The sequence below is a fragment of the Anabrus simplex genome, chromosome 2 (genome assembly GCF_040414725.1).
Source record: "Anabrus simplex isolate iqAnaSimp1 chromosome 2, ASM4041472v1, whole genome shotgun sequence".
NCBI classification, from domain to species: Eukaryota; Metazoa; Arthropoda; class Insecta; order Orthoptera; family Tettigoniidae; genus Anabrus; species Anabrus simplex.
The window spans coordinates 799,058,342-799,074,456 of record NC_090266.1 but is presented as its reverse complement, the minus strand read 5'-3'; the positions used below and the strand labels follow the sequence as shown (position 1 = coordinate 799,074,456).

Sequence of the window (16,115 nt, the reverse complement as noted above, 5' to 3'; positions counted from 1 at the left end):
GACAAACTATACTGGCATGAAATACAGGACATGGAATTCATTATACATTCCCTTTGTCAATAATCAAACTTAAGAACTCTGTTTTACAAACTAAACATGCCCATTTTCTGCCAGTACATGTGCGTGCTGCACATAAATACTTCGATATTTCCAACTTGTAGAATTAGTATCCAGTTTTAAATTTTAAAATTAAGTAGAATCTAAAAAGAAAAACCAAACCACATAATAATAATAATAATAAATATTTAAATGAGAAAACGACACTTTCTATAAATTTATAAAAGGAATTGTTAAATTTCCCTTTAAGAAAATCAGTCGATCATAAATATGTCCTTTAATAAATGAAATTCGAATTGATACAGCCCCAGCATTTGAGTGGTTTTGAAAATAGGGAACAACGGAAAACCATTAACAGGGCACCCGACAGTGAGGTTCTAACCCACTATCTCCTGAATGCAAGCTGACAGCCACATGACACAACCATGTAGCCAACTCGCTCCATAACCAGATGGCGGGGTGGGCCACATTAATTCACTTGGGCGATCCATTGATGAGTTTTAAAATTATATTTTTCGGGTAAGCATCGAATGTATCACCAGAGTTCTTTTACGTGCAAATATCGTACGACATGGAATGTCGAGTGGACTTTTTTCCGCTCTTAGAAAATCCGACCACCACTTTCAGTTTTGAACCAGTGATCTCGGGATACGGAGGCCCACACTCCACTGATATACTGATTATATTATTATCATTTGTAATTAGAGAGGAGTTGGCTATATTGGTGAAAAATAAACAAGTCAAGTCGAGTTAACGTCATCAGGTAATCGCCAAATTGTTCAAATGAAAAGACTTCATCAGACGCAGAATATAGACGTCGCTGTATGTATGTATGTATGTATACTACGTGATTCAACCGTCTCTTCCAATGTAGTTTTATGTAACCCAGCTAACGTGCGGCATGGTTATAAGATGGCTATTCCCCTGCCGGCGTACTGTATGGTGCTAATGTCCAGTGAGCACATTTTGATCACGATTCTGATCATGATGATGCTAGTTGTTTAAAGGGGTCAAACATCTAAGGTCATCGGTCCACACGATTCTGAATCCTACCGACAGGTTAAATCGTCCGCTCGCAAAACATGATACCTCTCAATCACGTAGCGACATCCTTTGACCTTATAACTGTGTTAATGTGTTGTGCCTCGTGACCGGGTGTAACGAAGAGGGGAATCAATGCACAAAACTAGATAACAGTGCAGTAATTAATGTCTTAAACACCGAACCGGATGGAGTATATACTCCGCTCTCGTCGTACTACCAACATCTTCACAGCAGTGTAGCGTAGCGGATGTGGTTAGGCCTTAGCCTAGTAATCGATGGAATGTGCCATCGGCGTTTCGAATCCTGAATCGTTCAAATATGTTTGCACCGGTATGATGTTTGAATATGTAAATACATGCCTACGTTTGCCACATTCAAACAGTAGAACGACGCAGTTATTCATATTGTGCCTTGCAGATTCTCGGCTGGTTAGGGCCAGAATGTAATCTCTGTTTCCATTCGACATGCTTCCCACAGAGGAATACGTTGACATACTGCTCATTTATGGGAAAGCAAGACAAAACGCGTGCGAGGCACTACGTCTGTAACAGGAAGGGTATTCCGACAGTTGACATCCGGCTGCAAAAGCATTCCGTTGTGTTGACAGACAGAGGCGTGATTTCCAAACAGCCAGCAGTCCACGATAGGCCCGTTACATAGGATGAAACAGAAGAGGCCGTTCTGGAGGCAGATCGTTATAATCCATACATCAATCAGTACAATGGCGATTGCACAATAGGTGAACACCAGCAAGCCGTCCGTCTGGCGAATACTGCACGGACATAAATTTCCCCCACACCATCATTATCTACACCAAGAGCTCCATGGGCGGGATTTCCAAGCTCGAATGGAGTTCAGTCGGTGGCTATTAGGCAGGCTGAACAATGATGCAGCATTTTGATCGCACATGTTGTTCTCGGACGAATCGCGCTTCCACAATGATGGGAACGTCAATCGCCACAACATTCACTATTGGAGTCCGGGCAAACCTCACTGGGTGCGAAAGGCGTCCCATCAACTGCGATATGGAGTGAATGTTTGGTGTGTGATCTTGGGGATCACCTGATTGGATCTTATTTCCTTGAGGGTCATTGGACGGGCGCGCGCTGCCTGCACTTGCTGCGTCAGGAACTCCCACTGCTGCTGGAGGATATGTCCTTGAACGATCGTCCGACGATGTGGATGCAACAGGATGGAGCCCCACCACATTCATCTTTATCCGTTCGTAACCATCTGAACGACGAACTGCCAGGGAAATGGATAGAACGAGCAGGCTCTGTTTCTTGGCCCGCCAGATCACCGGATTTAACGTCTTTAGACTTCCTCTTATGAGGGCAATTGGAGAACGTCGTTCGCATTCAAGAGCCAGAAAACCCCGACCAGCTCCGGCAACTCATCACGGACGCCTACCGAGGAATTACACCTGGAAAGCTTCAGCGCGTAAGACGATCTATTGGACACGGGCCCAAATGTGCGTAAACGGAAACGGTCATCACATTGAGCATTTACTGCGATAAAACATTGCCAGGACAGTTGTGTTCCTATTATTTCCGGTCCGTATTTTTCCGGCCTGCTACCTAATCGATCCTTCTTAGAGCCACAAAGACATTCATTCACAAACAATTTGCATGAAAGTGGGCATTGAACTTACCTTAGGTGCGGAACGTATTAAACGTGTTAAACGTTAATAATGAATAAAATTACATATGATACATGATCTATATACACAATTAATTCGGGTGGGCAATCAAATTATGTAAATGTCTTGGCGACCACGAAATTACAACGCGGCAAGCGTTCACAGGACCGGCGCAGAAAGGTGGTTTTCTCGTGAGTGGAATTACGAGGTTTTCATTGCCCAGAAACGCCCCTCTTTGATATTATGTTTCTCAGTCTTAGTTACTGGGTATTATCGTGTCACTTATTTCTATAGTTAATTACGTGATAACACCCAGCCTTAAGACATATTCGTGTCGAAAAGAAGAAATCAAAGTATTTTATTACCTGTTGATGATATCAGATTACCCCACACCTGGCTCATCTGGTACATCATGTAGAAAATGCCAAATCCACGCACCATAATCACATCCTTGGGTATTCCAGCTCTCTGTGAATAGGTGTCTGCTATGTGACTGAGGTAAGTGCCTTGTGCCACCCATAGTGGGCCCGCTGCCAAGCCAGCGAGAACGCCTCCAGGGACGAGAGTGTAGAACCGAGGGTGAAACTGGGCCGCGATATACGGCAAGTAGGCGAGGATGGAGACGGCTAAAGTGCACTTGCACCCCAACCACCTGAAACATTGAAATCATTTTCATCTTTAGTATACTGGTACTCGAGCCCACTGTTCATTGCTCCTTGATAGAACTAGGGAACCAATGTTAATTGGCTAAGTTCCGGACATGGCTTCTCTCTTCAAGTGCAGTCTCTCCCTAACTTCATCAATATTATTCCAGAAACATTCTCGGAGGTTACCTTATTTAAGTCCAGACGTGTCTAGACCATAATAGTAGTTACTCATATACAGTTTTTGAAGAAGTGTGATATCGCAAGGTAAAACTCGAGTAGAATACGCTGCCCTGAGCGAGGGCAAGTGATATACTGTACAAACGAGTTTGCTTTATGGTAAACTGTTAGAAATGTTAGTTGGCGCACAGTCAAGGAAAAGTTGAATACGTACCTGAGGAAGACAAAACTCGCACTGACACGATCTGATGATTCATGACATGGTCACTTCAGAGTTTGTGGTGTTGTTTATCAGCGAAGGGCACCACTGAAAACTCACCTGTGGTTCAAAGTCTGAAAATGGAGTCAGACATATTGTTGTTTCCATTGTAGTGTATGTCACTGTAGTAATTTTAGTGTAGGCAAGGGTAACGTGCTCCATGATGTCAAATAAGGCCTTATTTTGGTTCTTCATGGATGTAGTGAAAAGTCGAAAAATTATACTTCAGTATAGTTGTTGATGGCGCCAAATTTCAAATCTCTAATATCAAAACGATGAAGTTTCCTAGTCCTAGAGTGATACTGATATAAACACATGGTTATAACGTTGGTCAGTCACTTTAGAAACAAATCATGAAATGTCAATATTTGGCAAGTAAATTTGTCTTTGTTAACAACTACTTTGTTAGTAGCTGGCATATTATGCCCATGATCGGTTGTCGATCGGTGGATAGTGAAAGAGAATAACATAGAGTTCACATTGTGTTTTATATCTGTGTATAAATTATCCCTTGTCGAAATCTTAAGCGCTCAACCAGCAGAAATTCATCTTTAGAAAGTCTAATTCCTTTACATAGAGTGTTCAGTTTCCCTACAAAGAGTTCTAGCAACATTTTCCACCGTACGGGTGCGAACAGGTGTTTTACAAGAAGAATCCAACTGACCAGCACAAGGTCCAGGTGAGACCAGCTCGACTGAATAATATTTATGTAGCCAAAGCGATTAAGGTCGGCTCCATTACGCAGTTAGTTAGACGGTCGTTTCCTGCATGATCGATTTCCAGCGAATTTCGTTGACGTTTAGGATTATTCAAATGCGAAAAACCTGCGTCAATAGATTACGGTCACTTTATATCGATAGGGGCTGGAGGCAATTTAAGCAGTTTTAATAATATTATTAAAATGGTCAGTGAAGTGAATCGTCGCACTCACGATCGTATGATTGAAGTCGGCGGGCATTTAAAGACAAGAAAATCGATAGTTCACAGTATTACTCATATATGTATATAAGATAAATCTAGTGCTCAAATTGGTCAACACCAAAATTCTCTAACTCAGCGATCTAATCCGTCCTCTAAGATTCATCAGTTCTATATTTTATGGGCGCAAACTATTGTTTTGAATATAGTGATTCGACCAGATCGTGCGAATTGAGCGTCGAAATAACGTTCAGGCTAAGTGAGATGTCAATTCAAACGGCATTTGACGGAAACTCTGTCATTTCTATCAAAGTTTTGCTGCAAGGTCCAAATTAACGTTAGAAAATCCTAGATTAACGACATCGAAAATACTGATAAAAAAACTCTTCTCTGATGCACGATAAGGAGAATTATGGTATATTTAGAACTGAAAATTTTGAGGGTTTTTCAGTTTGAGTAGATATAATAATTAGATATTTTCTGTCAGTCAACAAAGACATACTAAATGGGTAACGCAATAGAGCAGAATTCATTCTCCTTATTATTAGAATATCTATTCATACTGTCTACCCAGTGATGTTCAATAATTTGAAATCATTTCGGCAGTATCCAGCTCCATGGCTAAATGGTTGCCAAGCTGACCTTTGGTCCGAGGATCACGGGTTCGATTCACGGCCGTGTCTGGGATTTGAACGGTAATTGGTTAATTCGTCTGTTTCGGGGGCTGGTTGTTTGTGATGTCTTCAACGTTAGAAATCATCTTAAGTAAGGCACCATCCTCACAGACATGCAGGTCACCTATGAGCCGTCTACTCGTAAAATACCTGCTTCAGGCACCTCCAGAGGTCATAGGCCGTTATTATTTTGGAAGTTAAGTTTACGTTACTTGAAATCTACACAGCAACAACAACTCCGTCCTAAAACACACTGTTAATAGTTGTAAATAATAATATGATGATCTTATGGAGTACATGATAAATAGTAGTAGATTATCTGATGGATTTCCATCAGGACGGCTGAGGTTCGATTTCCGTGGGATTCCGGTTTGGTAATTTCATCTGAAAAATTACAGTGCGTCGGGAAGTGCATCCGGTTTTTAAACAAAAGCCAAACCGAAAATGAGCCAGGGAAGCTCTAGTGATACAGGAAATATGTAGGTTAAGCTGAATAAGTTTTAATCATTTAAAGAATTATTTCATAACGTTTACTGGGTGTGATGATGATAGATTTACGGACGAAATATATAACTCCCAATGTTTCCCCTTGACGTAGTATTACACTGTATATCATATGTCTTTCCCTTTCTGGACTTGTCATTTTGTGTCACCTTTTTTTAATCTCTCACGTTCGTATGTACAGTATATACATTTAATTCAGGTTTATAGCAGTATTTTGAACAATTTTCATAAATAATTTTATATTTCACTTCTACTAAGCGTGTGCTTTTCATGTTTTAAATTGGCAGCCGCCCAGTTTGAAAATTTATCATGTGTTTTCCGGCCAAACAATCCACGTTATTATATTAACTTTTGAAGAAAATGAAAAAAAGCTTGAAAATCTCGCTCTTGTCAAGTAAGTGTTTCGTCCAGTGAAACTTTTTTTCACATAGTGAAATTGTACGAATGCAGTGTAACCAATTTTAAAATTGTAAGTTCTTCTCAGTCACTGAGTGTGATAAGTAGGTACTGGGAGATTTAAAAACCTATTAGTCCCACATTAATACGAATTATCCAACAGAAATATAGCACGGGCTAGAGAACCGTGTGAACTTGCAAAAAGATGGTGTAAATTTACCAGTCAAGTTCTTCACTGCATAGCTTGTCATTTCTTACAACAGAACATTATATTTATTATAATTTATTGTATTTCGTTTCTCTCAGAAACGAAGGATGCATTCACTGAGTTCGTAAGTCACGGGAAATACATTCTGATAACCTCTCTTACATAAACCAATTTATTCACAATCAGTGCAACAATACTCCTCACAGTTTGCCATAATCTTAATTACGGCTCTTCAAATAGATTCTAAACTTGTTTCTAAAAATCCATTCGATTTCAAGAATATTTGTATTTATTTTCATCATGGAAGTTCCTTCATTTAGAAATAGACCGGAGAGAAACATTGGAGAAAGCGTAAATCTCCACACATTAAAAGTTCTTTAATTCTGCGTAATCTATCTTTTTATTATTATTATTATTATTATTATTAGAATTGACTTTACGTCGCACCGACACAGATAGGTCTTATGGTGAGTGTAATCTATCCTTCAGGATATCTCGTCATGAAATATTTCACCATTTTAAAGCGTGTAGCTTAGGAAGAATCCAGAGTCTCGAGCAAATTATCCCTTGGATATCTAGTGCCAGTAGCCATGGCCTCTAGCACAGTTTCCATGAGCTACCAAGCACCTAGGAACAAAATAATGTGACTCAAAAATATTTTCAATTTTATTGTTTTATGAATAATATAATTTACTGCCTTGGGTGATAAAATATATAAAAATGTTCAATCACCTCCTTTCCACAGAACATTTAAAGAATGACGCGCATTCTGACGATGGTATAATGATGAGAAGTTGCTGTGAAAATGTCAGCTTAGTACGTAATAGAACTCTTCCAATTCATTTAAAAACATTGCTGTAATGGTATTCGGATAAAATTGAGATCTCAGCTTATGCTACACAGAGAGCTTTCCAAGTCCATTCAATACTCCACACAGTTTGCCATAATCATAATCACGGCTCTTCAAACAACTAAATTTTAAACTTGTTTCTACAAATCCATTCTATTACAAGAATATCTCCTTTTACAGGAACTAACTCCGCAGGTTTTAATTTATGGTTGAAGTTGTCCCTTTGGGTAGTGCAGTTTTATATATTAGACAAATAGACGGCAATGAACTGTTTGCTCCATACTTGTTTCACTAAAAAGTAAACGTATTATATGTGGAAATCCTGAGAGTTATTTCTCAGCTCTATTTTGTGTGCTTGATAGTTCTCAGATGGAACACAGTAAATCTAATCCAGTTCCAGTATCAGTGGGCAAATCACATAATCCACTTGTCTGCTTTATTTCATGTACGTCGATGAACGTAAGGGCATTCTTACCACTTGTTCTACTAACAACTAGACACTAGCTGGCACTCAACTGCAACGAGATCCGGTGCAGACTAAAAATTCACACAAGACAAAAGAACTAAGTCGTAGGTGTTAACTAAATTACAGTAAATTATTTCCTTCTTTCTGGTCGCACGCAAATTTGAAAGTCTATAGTCCTTTAGAGAGCGACGAGATGGAGATACACTATGTCACACAACTTTAATTTACTTGAATTAGACTTATTCAGCAGTAACGCAGGAGTTCCAGCGACTGATCTATAATTTAAGATCAGTTTGGAAGAAACCAGACTTCCTAAAGTAAGACATTTCCGAAATACAATTTCTGAGTCCTCTCTGTTTCAGGAAATATTATAATTTACATAGTGGCCCAAATGCATGAAATGGTTAAATCAATGGATAGTAGTGCAAGAAGCATGATTAGCGCAGTAGAGGTCCACACATTACATTGCGTTGTGTCATTCTTGACACGTGTAGACTTGTGTAGTCGGGACATTATTTTTTTGTCCACCAAGGATGTTTGGTTGGCATACGGTACGGATGTATTCAGCCAGTATCGTCACTTCAGATATTACTTTAATACACAGTCACGAGTCTGTAGTGTTAGACAATTGCTCAGTCTGTTACACGGTTAACAGAACTTTCTAAATAATCAACATGAGTGTAGGAAACAGTCTGCGAGATTTGTCCAGTCATTTCCCTTACAATTACCGCAAGTGATAGATCCACTTCATAACACTGATTACAAAGAAATAAAAAATGACTTTTACACATAGCAAAGGAGAAGATTAGAGGTGATGTTACCGACAGCTTTATTAATTCATGATGAACATACCTATGTAACTCTTTTATCCAACCTATTTTGTAGAGAAGTTTGGAAAATTTAGACACAGACTTACGATATATTTGGCAATTTCTTTAATGTAATTATAAGAATTGTTTCTTTGAACGTCTGCTAAACAGGATAGGCCGTACGCGATCTTTCCCGGTTAGTGTAGACCTAGATGCCTTGATATGTTTCGTCTTCACTAAGTTCCTCAACTACTTTACCGTAAACTGGTGCAGCAGTACGATAAGCACAGTAAACTTGTTCCTTATATGTTCTCATTTAACTAACAAACAAATGACATTTCATGCATTATTGCGTGTTTTTGACTCTCTGCATCATCATTTAACAAATGTGGTTGGCTAATGAATATCTTATCCCTAAAATATTGACCAGTATTTTCCTATTTGGCTGAATTTAGTCGTTTTACGTGTGTGGTAGAGCTCAAGCTGTGGTCTTAAGTTAAATTACCCCGTCTGGAGACCCTGATCGTTAAGGCATCAAGTCTATATGGTCTGACAGCGTGATTTGCCGGTTCGAGTCACGTTGGTCGAAAAAGTTCACCATCAGAATGTTGGCCGGCAGGGGATTAGATGTGGTGGTATTCAATTTCTAATCACTAGATTGCGTCCCTAAAGCCTGGATTAAATTCCAAACCTCTCCGCGGTGTTCATGGGGATTGAGAGCATGTGACGTTGTTGATGGTGATTCGTCCGTCAGATGAGTACGTAAAGCTTTGAGCGGACTCCTCTGTGTTATTCGACAGGAATAGGCTACGTGCCGACACCGGGATTTAACCTTTCCCTACCCCATTATCATAATCATCCCACATCCAGTCGTGCAGGTCACCTATGGGCATTAAATTTAAACACCTGCACCAGGCGAGCCAAACATGTCCTCGGACACTCCCGGCACTGAAAGCCATTCGATAGAAAGTTAGATGGATAGTTAAACTACAGTTAATATTATGTAGTAAAGACTGGATGAATGTACTCTCTAAAATTACAATATTATAATGGTAATCATTTTCATATAACACGCATATTTCCAGTTCAAGTAATAGGACAGGAACTTCTATTCAAACTTCTCACTGACTTTAACTTCCGTACCTCATAATAACCTACATAATTATGAAACTTCACCTTTAAAAAAACCACCATCTAGGGAACACACTTGAAGAAATAAAATGAGGATTTTGATGAATATTTTAGTAAAGTGTCATGAGCAGCTCGGTGTTTCCCTTAAATTATGAAATTCACACGACCCTTCAATTTATTATTCCACATTCCTTCTTCTAAACTTTCTGTACAATGGTTCTACCGGGCGAGTTGGTTGTGTGGTTAGAGGCTCGCGGCTGTAAGCTTCCATCCTGCAGATAGCGGGATCGAATCCCACTGTCGGCAGCCCTGAATGTGGTTTTCCGTGGTTTTCTATTTTCACACCAGGCAAATGCTGGGGCTGTACCTTAATTAGGGCCACGGCCGCTTCTTTCCAACTCCTACTAGACCTTTCCTATCCCATCGCCGCCATAAGACTTATCTGTGTCGGTGCGACTTAAAGCCACTAACAAAAAAGGCACTAAAATGAATCTAATGTTATTCACAGACAGTGGCTGGTGATGGCAACTTGAGTAGGTGGTGTCCTTATTTGTTTCAATGCTGAAAAGCAGCTTTCTGTCTCCTAAGACGGGATTGACATGATAATAATAATAATAATAATAATAATAATAATAATAATAATAATAATAATAATAATAATAATAATAATGAGTCCGTCTCTGTGCTGTAGTGGTTAGTGTGATTAGCTGCCACCCCCGGATTCCCGGGTTCGATCCCGGGTCTGCCACGAAATTAGAAAAGTGGTACGAGGGCTGGAACGGGGTCCACTCAGCCTCGGGAGGTCAACCGAGTAGAGGTGGATTCGATTCCCACTTCAGCCACCCTAGAAGTGGTTTTCCGTGGTTTCCCACTTCTCCTCCAGGCAAATGCCGGGATGGTATCTAACTTAAGGCCAAGGCCGCTTCCTTCCCTCTTCCTTGCCTATCCCTTCCAATCTTCCCATCCCCCACCAAGGAACCTGTTCAGCATAGCAGGTGAGGCCGCCTGGCGAGGTACTGGTCACCCTCTCCAGTTGTATCCAGGACGCAATGTCTCACTCTCCAGGACACTACCCCTTGAGGCGGTAGAGGTACGATCCATCGCTGAGTCCGAGGGAAAACCAACCCTGGAGGGTAAACAGATTAAGAATAATAATAAGAATAATAATGGCGTGTGGCTGCCGCACAGGCCTGGTACAGGTCTTTCGAGTTTAGGTACAGGTCTTTCGAGTTTACTCCATTCAGACGACCGGTGCCTTTGCGAGGATGGGACACTACCTAAGATAACTTCTAATGTTGAAGATCGCACAAACACTTGCATGGCATTAATGGTTTGAGATCTCACTTCAAGGGGAATAATAATAATAATAATAATAATAATAATAATAATAATAATAATAATAATAATAATAATAATAATAATAATAATAATAATAATAATGGTGAGCGGCTTCCGTAGAGGTTTGGTAAATGTATTTCAGTATCGCAAAAATACCCAGCTCCTGAACCGGAGGAATTGACCAAAAATGTAAAAATCTCCCAACAGGCCGAGAATCGTACTCGGGGTCCCCAGAATTTAAGGCCAGCTTGCTAACCATTTAGCCATACATTGGCATTGTGATAAACAGTTTTGGAAGTTACGTGATTTCTTGAAAAGTATCACTCAGCTCTTGATTTTGAAATTACTGTAGTAACGGTGTTGTACTGGAATGTCAAAATTATTCCTCAAAACACCCGCACAAGTGTATGTGTTCCTTACACCCTTCCGTACGTTACGAAACACAGAAATTGTCCCATTGCATGCACCAAATGGGCCCGACACGGAGAGGGAAATTCAACACACTGCGACTAGGTTATACTTCAAAGAAAGCGTGCTAATATATAGATCTGATAAATAGTTCTAATAATGTTCATATTATCATTCTTTCTTTCTTTCTTTCTTTCTTTCTTTCTTTCTTTCTTTGCTAGTTGCTTTACGTCGCACCGACACAGATAGGTCTCATGGCGACGATGGGACAGGAAAGGCCTAGGAATAGGAAGGAAGCGGCCGTGGCCTTAATTAAGGTACAGCATTTGCCTGGTGTGAAAATGGGAAACCACGGAAAACCATCTTCAGGGCTGCCGACAGTGGGGTTCGAGCCCACTATCTCCCGGATGCAAGCTCACAGCTGCGCGCTCCTAACCGCACGGCCATCGCGCCCGGTCTCTTTCTTTCCTAATCGCCTTGTCGGGGGATGAGAATGTTAGAAGGAACAGGCAAGAAAGAGGGCCGTGGCCTTTAGTTAGACACCATTCCGGCATTTGCCTGGAGGAGAGGGGGGAAACCAAGGAAAACTACTACCAGGATGACTGAGGTGGGAATCGAACCCATCTCTACTCATTTGACCTCCCGAGGCTGAGTGGACCCAGTTCCAGCTCTCGTACCACTTTTCAAATTTCGTGGCAGAGCCAGGAATCGAACCCGGGCCTCCGCGGGTGGCAGCTAATCCCAATAACCACTACACCACGAAGGCGGACGCGTTCATGTTATCAAAATTTCTTCTTGTTCTGAATCTGTCTACCCTCCATCGTTGGTTTTTCCCTCGGACTCAGCGAGGGATCCCACCTCTACCGCCTCAAGGGCAGTGTCCTGGAGAGAGAGATTTTGGGTCGAGGATACAACTGGTGAGAAGGACCAGTACCCCTCCCAGGTGGCCTCACCTGCTATGCTGAACAGGGGCTTTGTGAGGTAATGGGAAGATTGGAAGGTACAGACAAGGAAGAGGGAAGGAAGCGGCCGTGGGCTTTTCTGTAAGTACCATCCCGGCATTTGCCAGAAGGAGAAGTATTAAACCACGGAAAACCACTTCGAGGATGGCTTAGGAGGGAATCGAACTCCCCTCTACTCAGTTGACCTCCCGAGGCTGAGTGGACCCCGTTCCAGCCCTGGTATCACTTTTCAAAATTCGTGGAAGAGCTGGGAATTGAACTAGGGCCTCCGAGGGTGGCAGCTAATCACACTAAGCACTATACCACAGATGCAGACTCCCAAATTCTCATTTATATTATTCTTTCGAAAGTTGTAGAACTTTTAGAGAAGAGTATAAAAAGAAATATTTCATCGAGAGACTAAAGTAAAGAATGCAAGTGCCACAGTAAATGCAACAGCAATATAATTGGCGGGGTAGGCTACTCTTGCATGCTATACGTTACACAGGAAGGATACCTACAATGGTAAAACTCTTAACAATGACTCTTAGTCAAAAGCGGGAAAGCAATCTAAAGGCTAGTAATGGTCTGTGTGCGTCGGAAACGGTTCTCTCTAAGTTCGTAAAACATTTTTTCTCTCTAGTAATCTCTCAACCAGAATTGCCTGGGTGTGTATTGAGAATAAAGGGACACAAGATTAAGTTCTATTCCAGCGTTCGACTAATATAAATAGCACCCACATTCAGGTTAGCTACCGAATGTTATCGTGGCGTTATTTCGAACAATATTGGATTCGTAGTCCTGTCATAGATCGTGTTTCAATGCACATAGTATGGAAATGAATACTAAACTAAAATATAATAATGTTAACTTGATCCTGAATCTTAATGACACCTTTTATTAATCTTACTTTAGTAGTTGTCCACAACAAATTGAAATGAAACAGGAACTATTCTTAAAAAGAACTAATAATAATAATAATAATAATAATAATAATAATAATAATAATAATAATAATAGTGAGAAGAAGAATAAAGTCCACGGCCGCTTCCTTCCCATTCCTAGCCCTTTCCTATCCCTTCGTCCCAATAAGACATATCTGTGTCGGTGCGACGTAAAGCAGATTTAAAAAATAACAATAATAATACCTGCTATTCTGCATGAGTGTAGCTGTCAATCTAGCATTTCGGACATTCGATATCAAGTCGGACGAAAATCTACAAAAAATTAACTAGGGTTATTTTTTACATTTCTAAAATATTAAAACAGGCATAGAAAATGTCAAAATAAAGATGATGTACCAAATATTTTCCTAACTTTAATAGTACTCACAGAATAAGTCGTTAAAATTATCGTATAATACTCTTGTTCGTAAATTTCGACTTCATACTTCATTTGTCGTTAGAGATATAAAATAGAATTAGATTTTCTTTTCACACACATAATAGTGGCTGTTTATATAATTTAAGGAATCTGGGTTGTTTGCAGTAATATAGAGACTGTCTTCAAAATGTTAATTTTATTTTTATTCAACGATTGAAAAAATTTCGGCAGTTGAATAACTCTGTGTTGTCAAATTTATGGGGCAGTGAATGATTTAAGAACTGTTATTGAGAGAAGTTGCAAGAGTTCTAGCTCTCACGGTCTTGAAAATATTTGAAGAGCAACAGGGTTGTTGTTATTATATTACAATGATTGCAATGGTGAGATTGTGCTAGCGCAAGAAGCACATAACTACTGACAGTCAGTAAGCGGCCAGCAACGCAGTACGTATTCAGATGAAGTGCGCAGATTGCTGTCCCCTGCTATCTCCATTTGGTGCAGAATTGCATTTGTTAAGGTGGAAGTTTCGAAAACTGGACAAATAAATTAATTTCCATACAATTTCAGGAAGATCCTCACATTTTGCAAACACTGTTCGTCTCCTGCTTTGAAGAGGAATCCTGGTGACTTTCAAATTATGTTTTTTTTAAATATGGGGAAGAAAATAAATTGTATTAAATATGTTTCCAGGACATCTTGATAAGTAACTAAGACAGTTATCATTTATATTCTCTATAAAATTTTCTTCACAACTGAAATAAATGAAATTCTTTTCTTTGATAGTTTACTCATAATATTTCTGTAAAGAGGTGACTGTCGAACAAGTAAACAATTTTCAACTTTTAATGTTAATGAAGACTATCGAACAAAAAAAGCTGATATTAAGAAGAAAGGAGTGCCGCTAACTACTTCAGTTTTCTAAGATATTGTGTAAAAAATGAAAAGTACTACTTTTCCTGTCCGAATTCAAATGCCATGCCCTGTTTGTGAAATGGTGGACTCGAACCCCATCACAAGCAGCAATGAAACTGGTTTCCCTTTCCTTCACCAGACCAGTGTTCAATTTGTATCTTAATCAATGTCGAGGTCGCTAAATTTCTAATTATTTCCTATTCCAGCGTTACCGATAACTTATCTTTGTTACGCAGTTAGTAATTAAAATGTACAGGAGTTTCATCCAGGAAATTACTTAAAATCGCAGTAAATCTACTTGAACTGGTCTGTCGAAACACTTTCCACGATACTAAAAATAGCTTTCTCTGGTTTCCTCAGTTCAACTTGAAATGAAAAAAATGACCACTTCCATTCGAATTTATATGGATATTAATGACAAAACACACACAGCAGTGAAAGGGTTACAGGCTGTCAGAGAAGCAAGTAAGTTTTACGTAATAGTAACATCGTAATTAGAGCCACGGGAGCTCCATTGTTACGTGAAATTCAAACCACAGGGAATGGTTTTTCCTTTAAAAATCAAAATACTGTGCATTGGCCGGAATTCAAACAGCCCTGAGTAGACAGTGACGAGAGCATTCGGTTCTCAGGCCTTTCCATGTTATCAGACCAATAAGTATAGAAGACAGTATTTTCCGGACTTGTAGGCCGTGGTCGAATTGGGTTAGTAGCTCCCAACGTTTCGCCGGGAACTGTGCCTAGCATTCTCAAGGGATCCACTCTCAGAAGTCAGAAGGTTTTAAGTCTACTTCACTTGAAACAAGAGCTCAAAGTGGTTGCAAGACCTTAACATAACGAAGCAATAACAACGAAGACAACCAGATGCGCAGAATGGACGAGGAAAGAACAATAAATATTTCATCGAGAAACCAAATTGAAGAAATGCAAGTTCCACAACAAGTGAAGTGTCTGTGGTTGGCGGAAGGTGACTACAAGCGCAGAATTACTAAAACTTATTTTTATGCAACCCATACTTTGTTAAGAGTCTAAAAACCATCGATCATCAGTTCTACTGTATATAGCACTATTACAACAATATGTTTGAGTTTAAGTTCGACGATATAGATGCATCGTTAGTGTCAATGGTAATTCAATGATAATGAATTCATGAAACTTTAACAGCTGCGTATAACGCTTACGTTAGGAGAGGAGAGGTACATTTAAGCCAGTATGCTTAAATCGTAGTATCGTATAGATGACGAACTTACTGACGAGTGCTAGGCCTCGCTCTAGCAAATGTGACACGGGCGTGCATCGTTTAGAACACGAACTCGGGGCGTGGAGAGACGGTTTCAAAACACCAATTCGTATTTTCATATGTGTTACGTCCATTACTGTAGATATGATACAAGCATATTACTACGAACTTCCA

The 16,115-nt window shown here is 39.9% G+C and overlaps 1 protein-coding gene across 1 annotated transcript in view; it reads right to left on the bottom strand.

Moving 5' to 3' along the window:
* LOC136863692 (UNC93-like protein) overlaps positions 1-16,115 on the bottom strand; it is a 56,076-nt gene that overhangs the window by 26,842 nt on the left and 13,119 nt on the right. The window contains exon 2 of the mRNA XM_067140051.2: positions 3,106-3,392. Within this exon, the coding sequence (XP_066996152.2) occupies positions 3,106-3,392 (287 nt within the window). The remainder of the gene's footprint in view (positions 1-3,105; positions 3,393-16,115) is intronic.